Consider the following 12,002-nt stretch of genomic DNA (forward strand, 5'->3'; position numbering starts at 1 on the left):
TTCTCTCCTTGAAGCCCTCCATGTGCTTTACTTAAACGATGTTTCCACTGCTACATACCAACCCAATTACTTTACTTCAGCCTGTGTTAAATCCTTCACTCAAACTGCATTTATCACCCAGACATGTGACACCAGACTGTCTCCTGAACACCAGGAATGACCTACGAGGATAAGTGTGCTGCAAAAATCAAAAACATCAATGACACAGTGCAGTTATGAGGGTTACTAAAGCAGCACAAGACCTTTAAATCACTGATTGCATAATTTTATTGATGTAAAATCACCCCTCTAAATCCCTGCACGCTGGGTTGCCCTTATGATAAAGAAGGGATCAGACAAGGAAGTCGGTGCCCTGCCAGGTGTTTCCATCTCTCTGCTTTGGAGCAAAACTTTAGCAGCTGTTCTCCCTCAAAGTGGTCTGTCTACAGGTGTATAGCCATTAGAGCAGTGATGTGAAGCAAAACACTGCCGCTGGGACGCCCACAGAAACCTGGATACTAGTTTTCCAGAGCTTACACCGTCACATGAAGCTGATTTCTGTGCAAAAAGCAACTCTGCCTCCACATTTAGATCAGCTACAAGAAGTCTAGCTGGCCCTGCTGTTTCTCACAAGCAACATGACGCTCTTTCACAGCCCTGCAATCACTAAATCACAACCTTTGAAAAGTGATGATTACGGCTGAATTACAGAGCATCAACACCTCTCATGCATTTACCTCTAATTTTCTCATGTCATGTCCATTTTACACACCAGTTGCCACATTTTACATGTTCTCTCCCTCTGTAAAAGCATCTATGTACTCATCATGTTTGGACTACAATGCAGCGCCTGTCTGCAAGCAGCCTTATTATCCTGTTAGAGACAAACACCATTAGCAGACACCACATGATGTACACACAGACAGGGAAGGTGCAGTTTATTCCCAGGAATTTAGGACATGTTTGCTCAAGATCTAGGACTCTTACATCCTTATTTCCCACTAAAATTTCATGTTGACTCAACATGAAATCAAAGCTTCATAGTGTGGGTTTCAGAGCTGGTCTAATTTATGTAGTTGCAGCACAATCAGCTGATAAAATGCACATTTAAGCAGCCTGATTTTGTCACCACAGGCCTGAATATGAAGGCAGTACAGTGCGTTTTAAAGGTAAATTCAGCCCTGTGGATTTCTAACTAGGTTTGGAGGCTTTGGCACCTCATGTGAAGTGATAGAAAGAGCCCAAACATGGAGACATCCACCTTAAACTGTCAAAGGAAGCAGGAAGATGGCACAGAATATTACCTGGTATCATATGTAACCCGTGTCAGCAGTCTGATCCTTTGTATGATCCTCAGTGCTCCCACCACGGATCCAAAATAATCCTTGTGATCATCGCATTGCTGATTTGACGTCCTCTCCTCAGTAAAGGCAGCTCCTCTCCGTCAGGTAATTCATCAATGACATTAACTGTACATGGTGCCCCATTCATTCGCTCTATTACGACCAGCACCACGCTGACGATTTGAAACTTTTTGCTGTAATTGGCGCTATTCTTAGCTTCTCGCTTCTAAACGCTTAATTGGATTAGCCTCGCGGTTTGACAGCGACAGGTCAGAACCACCAATAGCGGGTGGCGTGAGATCAGCAACACCGATTTAACTAATCCGTCTGACGCCCCAAGGTGCGGTGGATCCCCGGCGGTACTGTAGGTGCGCTACACAGAAGCCTGGGAAGGACGAACGACCTCGGCCAAAGGAGTGGACCGTAGCCTGCTGCTGCCGGGCTGCTCCCTCACGATGATCATAACACTGCGGGCTCTCTTCGAACAAGGGGTAAGGCACCGTAGTAGGCTCGTCTCGCTGCGGGAGTCGGTGTGGGACGGTTATCCATGCCGTTTTGCGCGCAGCTTGTCTCTGCAGGCCGCGGGGTATCTGCGCAGGGACAAGGAGAAATAACAAGCATGCAGGCCTGTCAGGTGGGTGCAGGGAGAATTGAAACTACTCAGCGATAAGTTAACGTAATTTTACCGAATGTCCTTCTCCAGTCACATGTCTTCACACACGGAGGCTGCGTGCGGGCTTCCGTTGTTGTAGCGTAGCATATAGGAACTGATGGATGAACTCTAGATGGTACCCTAACTACTATACTATGGACTTCTGCAGAGCCTGAGCATGGTGTAGTCCCAGAATCATCTTACGGTTTAATAGACAAAGCGGTAGAATAAATGTAGCACGGAAATAATGTTTATTATGCAAACGATTGCTAAATTAATGTAAAAGTGTGGGCAATCACTGCAACATCTCTATCATCCTATAGGCATTGATGCATTAAATTCACCCCCTTCATACAGGGGCGGTTTTAACAATTTGGAAGCCCCAACAGGGTGACCATACATCCATATGTAACTGGACTGTCCTGTTCAGGTTCTGTCCTTTCAAAAACCTATAAAATGCCTATGTCTCCTGTTTTTGAAAAACCTTTACTATGCTATGCAGAACCTGAGCATGGTCCAGTCCATGAATTATCCCACAGTTTAATAAACAGAAACAGAAGAATACATGTAGTGTAAAGAAAATGTTTATTTTTCAAACAGTAGCCCTAAATGAATGTAAAAGCAATCACTGCAACATCACTTTTATCCTGTAGACATTATTATTCATTGAAGCCACCCCCTCTACACAGGGGTGGTTTTAAAAATTTGGTGGACCCAATAGGGTGACCATACCTCCTGATTTCACTAGACAGTCCTGTTTTCACGCTCCATGTCCTGTTTCCCTAAAAAAAATTCCCCAAAACATTAACGTGTCCCTTGTTTGAATGACCCCTTCGTAAAGAAAGTGAAGGATCAACTCAAGATCAGTGGTCCCCCTAGGGGGGTCCCAAGACTCTCAGGAGGGGTCGTGAAAGCTTACGAAAAAAAAAAACAAACAGAGAAATTACAAATTATTAGAAGCAGCATATTTATCCTTTATTGTAAAAAGATATTCTTAAAATTAGTTCAATTTAAAGTAAAACCATAGTTTTGAGTGAGATTTGTGCTTACATGTAAGTAATGTGTGCAAATATTTCTGAAAATGTTAATTTGTACATTTTGTTTTGTGTGAATTGGTGTGCTTTAACCACCTCCATGGACAGTGGGGGGGTCCCCAGTCTCCGGCACTGTTGTATTACCCACATAATATGGACTCCTGCAGAGCCTGAGCATGGTCCAGTCCCGAATTATCCAGCGGTTTAGTACACAGCATTAAAACAATGGTTACTATGCAAACCACTGGCCTAAATTATTTTAAAATTACAGTTAGTCACTGCAACATTGCTATTATCTGTAGACCAGGGGTTCTCAACTGGTCTGGCCTCAGGACTCAAAAGTCTGTCTTATGACAGAACATGACCAAACTTTCCAAACAATTTTCAACAATGCATGTTTGGTTAATTGAACACGTTGAATATTAATTTTTGCCTTTTTTCCAGAGAACTTCTGAAAAATAGCTATTTATTGAAAGAAGGGGAGATAAATTGAAATATTGATCAAACAGGGTAAAATAAAAGGTATAGATGCATATCCAATAAGGAATTCAGGACTTTTGCCAACATTTTAGTTCACACCTAGTTGCGACCCACTGGAAACTGCTCTGCAGTCCTTTTTTGGACCCCGACTCATCAGTTGAGAACCACTGCTGTAGATAGTGATATGCACTGAATCTGCATACAGGGCTGGTGTAAGTCATTTGCAGGTCCCAGTAGGGCATATATCCAGATTTAACCAGACCGGCCTGTTCTCAGGTTGTGTCCTGTGTCCCGTCAAAAATCTATAAAACACAAATACATCCTGTCTTTGAAGAACCCCGTTTGAATTTTATCCACCGAAATACCAGAACAATCCAGCATGTCTGCAACATTTTCTCTGTGTTTGTGTATTTGTCAAACTGTCTCTGTCCAGACTGTTCCTGTTTAACCAACAGGACTAAACAGCGTGGTTCTGGAAGTAAAATTCACATGCATTTTGTCCATAGTGAATTTGATTATTAGCTATACCTTCAGAGGTGTCCAAGTTAGACTTACCACAAGCTACCTGAGAGTGAAACGATACACATGCTCCTGTAGAAGACAAAAGTTTGCAAGATATTAACCTTGTTTTGAGAAAAGCATCATTTGTTTCTAATCACAGCCAGAAATCCTGCAATACTCACAATCCTTGAGTGTCACGGTCATGTCTCTGATGGGTGGGATCTCCAGTTACCATGGAAATGTCAACATATAACATTATCTTCTTAAATATAATCACTACATAAAGATAAGTGTGGAAAAGAGGTTCGTAAATTATTTAAAAGCTTGAAAAGCTATTGATTCAACAACAAATAAAATAAATTGCGATGGATTATGAGAAATGTAGTTCCTTCCTCCTAAAGAAATCTGTACACAGTCTTGTATCCATGCCTTTTACTCCATTTTCGAATGCCATTTTTGTGTTCAATCAAATGTTGAGTACACAGCAGCAGTTAAGTTTGGTCAGTACTGTATTAAATGGGCTGTAGTAAGGATTTTGGGAAATGTATATTTCCCAAATAGTTTTGCTTACTTGGAGTGTAGGAAATGGTAACCGTAGGCCCCAAGCAAAAAAGGCCCTTCTCCATTTTGCTTACAGCAATAACAGCAAGTAAAGGAAAATATTTTGAAGCATTTCTTTCAGTTAACAAAGCCATCCCCAACTTTAGGTACTGGCACCATGGACTCTGACTGCCCCACTTAATCATCCCACTTCATTTCAGAAGCTAAAAATAACTAAAAAAGGATTGGATGATTATAAGCATGCCACATTCAGATACTCAAAGTTTGATTGGTTGGCTGGGCACCTGGATTAGAATTTTCCAGGTGCTTTGAGGTGGCAAACTGTGTCTGCCTGTGCACCAGAGGACACAGCTGGCATGTTTGTGACGGTCAGATACTTATCAGTGTCCTCAAAAACTGGGTCATTTTAAGGAGTGCCTGTTTTATTTGCCAAGATTTTTATAAGCCTAATTTTCTTTTATTCCTCGCCTTATGCCTTGCCATCTTCTCTTTATATTTTCTGTTATTTGTACCAGGACTTACCTTCTAATTCATCGGCTTCCTGTTATTTCACAGCTCTTTTTGTAATATTCAGAGTTCTTATTTGCCTTTTCCACTAATACCTCCAGTTTCAGGGGGGTAGTTTTCATTTAATTCCTGCTGTCATTCTGTTTTCCATCCAAACACCCCATGATGTAAAGCAGTAAAACTCATAAAACCCTACTTTCAATACTTCCACCTCCACAGTCTTTGTGCCTTTTGTCATACACACAGCTATTCTTAGTGAATCACCAAAAAAACATACAATAATGCAATGTATACTCTTTGGGATCTTTGTAAATCAGGCCCTTAGTGTACCCCTGCAATCAGGCTTGAAGTCTTGTAGTAAATAACTGCTATCCTGCTCAACATTTCTTCACGTTCCCATCAATCAAAGTAGTCCAGAACCAGGCCTGCATAGAACAAATGTGTGAAAGCAGTATTTGCACATCTCAGAGTAATGATTGACAATAAAACTCAATGCCTCTATATCTGAGTAGTTTAACATTTATCTAGGCAAAGTATAACTTAAAGAACTAAAAATGTAATATCCATCCTCTGCATAAAATAATGTTTTTTATTGTTGGCATTTTAGCAAACAGTGGCCTATTATTTTGATTTTGTTATTATTTTGTTTGGATTTGATATTTCTGTATTGATCCATCTTGCTATAATTCACTTGATATAAGGACAGTGGGGCTCTTTGTTGTGTTTGAACTCAGTAGGGGGTCCAGAGATCCTACCCAGGGGATTTTTAGATGATCACATTATTTTTTGATGCTATTTTATGCACAAGGAAATGTGAGAGGATAGCACCTTAATAAGCCCAAATACTGGGTATTAGAACAGAAATGTTTTTTTTTTTGTATACAGTAAAGTTGGTTCACACTAGTGCTGCATGATTTGGTCATGATGTGAGATTGCAATCATAGTGGACAATATTGTGATTTGCAATTGCAATAACAATATAAAACATTAATGGTATAAGGAGTCTACCTGCTTGGTTATCAAGGAAAAAGCATAGAATAAGGATAGTTTCAAAATTCATAGCCTATTTATACTTTCAAAACATACAAATATTAAGTATAATAAAATTACCATAAATGAAGTGCTTTGAAAATAACCTGATAATATAATATAACTTAGGAGTTTTTTTCCTTTATTGGAAATAAAGATACTTTTACAAAGTGCAACTGTAGAATTTTTATAAACATTTTAAATATTGTTAATACAGAGATGATTGCAGCCTTTTATTTGTGTATGTAATTGCACAGCCTGACACTGTGATTGTGACTGCCATCAGATTAGTTATGCAGCACTAGGTCACTCGTTTGTCCGTGCATTGAAGCCCCTTGGTGCAAGAGGCCCTTGATAATTGCCCGCCTTTACCTAATGGTAAAAGTGCCTATGCCTCCAGAACTACCTGAAAGTTACAACTTTGGAAAGAGAACTATACACACAGGTTTGCTATTTTGACTATACAATTAATATAAAGTATAATTCGAGAGTTCTGCCTAAAAAAAAAAAAAATTCTGTGTGCAAAACAGAAATGAGACCAGTATCATTGATACCTCATCAGAAAAAGAGTCCTCTTAGATGCAGTAGTGTGCAAACAAACAAGGCCAGACCATCATAAAGGTAGTGTTGTTTTACTAATATATATGTAATTTAAATTAAGAGAACAAACCAAGGTATTTATTTTTACATTAGAACCAACTTGCCATCAAAATTCCCATCCACATTTAATTCAACCAAACTGAAAATTAAAAGAAAGAATAAAAATGAATAAATAAATAAACCTATATGCACTAAAATGGCAATATTCCCTTATTAAAGGATTCATTGAGGTTTATTGCCATTCCAGAGCATAGAGGTGCATTAAAAGGAACAAAACTAGGTACATAGGTCCTGGGTTTTGGAGGTAATGATATAAACAGTGGTTCCAGCATCCCAGAAGAATAGCTGACCCCCCCCCCCCCCCCCCAGTAATCCACCTGGGAAAAAAGGACATATTTCTATCAAAAAACCTTGTCAATTTTATTGATAAAAACCTAAGAAAAAGCTTTAAACATGTTTGCCATACCAAAATAGTTTGTTTAAACTCTTTAAAAAGTATTTTGAGGACCTCAGAGCTTTGCACCCTTGAGATCTTTAGCACACCCCTAGGGGGTCCAGGTCCAAGGTTCAGAACCAGTGATATAAAATACAACTACATGATTGCAAAAGCGCATGTTTTATTAAAGTACTATATGCCATTATTCTTGTTTCCTGTGCTGTGCTACTAAACCAGTATGCTTGTTGCAGGAGTGTTCTTCATGTGTGTCCTTCACTGTGTAGGATTCCAGTTGGTTTAGGTAAAATGGCACAAGAACTGGCATGCATTTTATCTTATAGTAACATAAAATGTCTTTGTGTTTGACCTATGTGCCCAGAGTTCCTTGAAGCATAAAGCATTAAACTTGTTTTCTTTATAAAAAGAGAAGAAAAAGATTTCATAAGATATGAAGTAGGAAAATACATTTTTAAAAGAGAAAATAAGGTAGAAATGTATGAATATCCAGGGAAAGTATTAAAAGGAGCATCAAATGGAAGTAAAATGTAAAAGGAAGAAGCATAACAAAGGCTTATACAGTATAAAGTCAGTATTACAAAAACGTAGCCATCCTAAAAAGGATAAAGAGAGCTATGATTAGTTAAGCAAAGGGTCAAATTTGTTGGCATTTATAGGCCTTTGTTAGTAATCATAGCTTATTTAGTGTTGGACAGAAATATGTGTATAGTCTGCAGCCTTTTTGTGTTCTCATTTAGCGTATGCAGTTTAATTAAATCAATTCAACCCGCATCTGTTGAGACAAAATTAGGGGAAAATACATTGTAAAATCCGAGTCAAAATGCTTGTGTTCTTCATAGACGGATAGACAAACGGATTGGCGGACGGAAGCGAGGAAGGATGGATGGAGGAGGCGGTGGGTGTGTCTCTGTGGATGAGTGACGTTCTGCTGGGACGCATGCCCCGTGCGCACTGCGCGTCCTGGCCTGTCAGTAGCAGGCAGATGGAAACGTAGGCAAGTGAATTTGGTGAGGTCATGTATTTTTAAGCCGCACAACGGAATAGATCACCCATAACCGCCGGCACAAACAAATAGTCCGCTGCTGCAGGACGTTTCGCCGGCGTTTGGACCGCGGGGGGATCGATAATTTTGATTTAACGACAGAGGTAAGATGAGGATTCGCACCTCTGCTCCTCAGACGTGCTTATTGTTTGGCCGTGGGGGAGGGTTGAAGCCGCTATGTGCATGCTGCTGTACCGACATGGTTGTTGTTTCATGGTGTAACACTGCAGCTTCATCTGCTTACCCTAAATGCTCCCTTTTATATCGCTACCGTACACTTAAACGCAGCGTTCGTGTACAGGCAGCAACATGCATTACGTACTGTGTCTCACAAACAGGCCCATATCACGGTATGGCTCTCTGTCATTATCGCTACAATAATGTCCTCCACAGCTCTGTCCCCGGCTTTTTTCAAGCTCCTGCGTTTTAGCATACACGGCTCTTTTGTGTCGGTACAGCCATTCACCTGCCAGCTAACCTCCTCTCCAGTCAACCGAGCAAGACGAAGGGAGGGGAGGAGGGGTCGTGTGTCCAAGGTTAACACGCTGACATCCAATGAAAATAAATAACGTGCAGATCGATAGTGGTCCTCAATCTGAGGCTGAGAGGTGTAACGACGATTTCTGTGTCTGTGTCTTTTTACGCCCTGCTGACAGTTTGTACCACAGGAGAAAAGGCTGTTAGATTTGGGCTGGGTGCACAGCAGGATAACATGGAAAAAAGGCAATCACAGCAGTAAGGTAGATAATAATTAAATGATATATGACTGTGGATTCATTATCTGAAAGTAGGTGATGTTTGGGAGAAAATTAGACGGTAGTCTATTCATGGGAATAAAAGTAGATCTATTTTACTAGTCTTAATATTGGTTTGTGTAAAGATAAAGACAAAAATGCCTTACCATATCGTGTTATTTTGGATTAAAAGTGGATTTTTACAGGAGTTTGTGTCATTTGTGTTATCATTTCACCTCCACCTTAAGAGGCTAGGTGGAACAAGTCATCCATGAGCAGCATACATAAGGATATAATCCAAAAGAGGGTAACATCAATATGAGATAGACCATAATAGAGTTATTTATGGCTAAATTTATAGTTTTCGTATTTGCTGGTGGATGATATTATAAATTAGGATAAAACTGATGATAATCCATACATTGGATTTCCTGTAAAGCCTGATGCATGTAGTATTAGTGTGGATTTATGTTATGTTATATGAAATAAAACCAGGGAATTTCATGACTTTGGGTAACAATGCTGAATTTTTTTGTCATTCATGTTCTCAAATGGGTAATCTTCCAGTTTTCCTCTACAGATTGGTGGAAAAATCTGTCTGGGTTTAAGATTTGGTGCACAGCATGCATGAGGATCATATGTGACAGTAGGTAAATTATATCAAAATAACAGTGATAGTCGTATTTTTGTCGTTTTGCATGATCATCAGTAGAACAGGGCATGTTGTTTTGTCCATGGGGATAATATTAATCTTCATTCAAGTTGCATATCAACATGGGGTTGTTTTGCTATGGTATGTTAAAGAGAAGGGTGTTGCCTTATTCAACATCTCATAGTGCTTTTAGTGTTGTAGAGTTTTTCATTTTTAGTTCACTCAAACTGCTGGTGTTTCCATGATTTGGAGAACAAACGGCTTTCTTGGATTTGAATTGGGTACATAATAGTGCTGCACGATTTAGTAATGATATGCAATTGCAGTTATAAGGGACAATATTGTGATTGCAATTGTGATAACATTCATAAATGGTATCAAAAGTCTGCTTGCTTGGTTATCAAAGAAACAAATAGAGTAATGAAACTTTTGATGTTTTTATTTCTCAACTTAAAAAATATGCAAATAATCAGTAGCACAAAAAACAAACCTGAAGTTTTTATAGTACTGCTTTTAAATAACTTGATATTTTTAAAAAAAAACTTTTTTTCCTGGAGATAAAGGTACTTTTACAAAGTAATCTTAAAGACCTTTCTGCAGATATTTTTGGTAACCTTTCAAGTAACACTTAATACAGAAATAATTGCAGCCTTTCATGCGATAATGTGATTGCACAGCTTGATGTTGTGATTGTGCTGCTGTTAGATTAATTGTGCAGCAGTAGAACATAGCTGCATTTTAAGCTTAAGTGACAGAAGATATCTCATCTATAAAGGATTTTTTCCCTTAATGGTTTACATTTTTATTTTTCCTAATCTAAATGCTCATGTTGCATGTGACTATGAGATAGTATTAACCTAATAGTAATTTTCCTCCTTTGTGTGCGTGTGTTACTTATTTCCATGTAGGTCTATATTATGATATGTGATGGACTAGAGCAGTGGTTTCATGGTGTGGCGAGGCACACTGATGTGCCTTTAGGCAAGTCTAGGTGTGCCATGGCAATTAGCATTCACACCTTATGACTACAGCTCTACAACAACTAAAGATTAGGGCTGGGCAATTAAGCAAAATTTAGATGAAACTGCAACGTGTCCTACTGCAATTTTCAAATGATATGCTCTCACATCATGCAGTCATTTAAGTTTGAATTTTTTCTAGGACAGTTTGCCAAAATTACTACTTTTCTTGTTTTTGTGTTTTTCTATAAAAAATGAGAGGCCTAAAATCATCGTTACCTACAATACAACAATTCATATTGAATTTGCAAAATGTCAAAATAATTACAATTGGATAGCTCTTCAAAATTGTTCAGTCTTAGTTTAATCCACTAAATATTGTGTTTTTTATATATCATAGAATGATTTTCTGCTTGTTTGTTGAGAAATACATAAGATGAGGAACTGAAAAAACAATCGCATATAAAATCGCAATCACTACAATTGGGGGGGGGGGGTGGGGGGGCTCAATCGGGCTATTTTCCACAAATTTTTCAGCCCTACTGAGGATACTGTATCATGTTTAACTTTGCATGGATATGAATATATGTTGTAAGACTGAGATTTTGGGGATGATCTTAGGTGTGCCTCAGGCAGAAAAAGTTTGAAATCCACTGGACTAAACGGTAGCAGCGTATCGTATGGTCCTGTGTTAGAAGCAAACCTTAGCTGTTGAAATGTCCTTTCAGTATGTAATTTTTTCTGGATGGGATTTGTATATGGCCATATTTTATAGGGATGCACAACAGTATCAATATGGCGTAAATACCATGCTTTAAAAGTTGATTATTGGATATGTACAACCAATGTTTCATCAATGCAGCTTTATGAAAGTATAAGCTTGTGGAATTTCTGGTGAGAACTACAGGCCTTTGTGATGATTTGACACAGTACCAGGTAGATTACTCATGAACTGTTTATTTCTGTAGGCTAGGCAAACATATCAGGATGAAATGAGATGATGCACAAATCAATATGAGTTACCTGTTTTTATTGATCTAGTTCAATCACAGTAGTAAATGACTGATTTATTTAACTTTTACCCTTGTAAGCAGTCATCATAACTACTAGGGCTGAACTATTTGGAAAAAATATCAGATTTTTTTTTAACTCATATTGCAAATGTGATATGAATTGTTTTATTGAAGTGAATGGCAATTTTTTTGTCATTCTCATTTTCAATAAGAAGAAAATGCAAAAATAAGGAAAGCATGAGTTTTTGCAAACTATTGTAGAAAAAAATACATTTGAATGTTAGCATGACGTGTAGAGCATAACATCTCAGCTGCAATTAAAAGTATAAAACTGGTATTTTGACACACATTTCAGACCGAAGAAATATTTCTCCTTGGAAAATTGCAGTTGGTGAGTTAATCTAAAATTAAATAAATTACCCAACCTTAGTCTGAGCTGAATTCATATATTGGTATCATTAT

The 12,002-nt window shown here is 38.5% G+C and overlaps 2 protein-coding genes across 7 annotated transcripts in view; one reads left to right on the forward strand and one right to left on the reverse strand.

The window, feature by feature from the left end:
* The window catches only part of ptpn20 (protein tyrosine phosphatase non-receptor type 20), a 54,006-nt gene extending 52,617 nt beyond the window's left edge, over positions 1–1,389 (reverse strand). The window contains exon 1 of the mRNA XM_041790298.1: positions 1,284–1,389. The gene's annotated coding sequence lies outside the window, so the exon portion shown is untranslated. The remainder of the gene's footprint in view (positions 1–1,283) is intronic.
* A 178-nt stretch (positions 1,390–1,567) lies between these two features.
* The window catches only part of mapk8a (mitogen-activated protein kinase 8a), a 30,182-nt gene continuing 19,747 nt past the window's right edge, over positions 1,568–12,002 (forward strand). For 2 of the 6 annotated variants that reach the window (XM_041788668.1, XM_041788674.1), the window contains exon 1: positions 1,572–1,813. In XM_041788668.1, coding sequence (XP_041644602.1) covers positions 1,778–1,813 — 36 coding nt within the window. In that variant the 5' untranslated portion in view covers positions 1,572–1,777. Of the gene's footprint in view, positions 1,814–8,099; positions 8,287–8,862; positions 8,923–9,496; positions 9,563–12,002 lie in introns of those variants that run through there. The other 4 variants (XM_041788672.1, XM_041788673.1, XM_041788669.1 and 1 more) reach the window with 4 other exon arrangements.

Source organism: Cheilinus undulatus, linkage group 6 (genome assembly GCF_018320785.1).
Source record: "Cheilinus undulatus linkage group 6, ASM1832078v1, whole genome shotgun sequence".
NCBI lineage: Eukaryota > Metazoa > Chordata > Actinopteri > Labriformes > Labridae > Cheilinus > Cheilinus undulatus.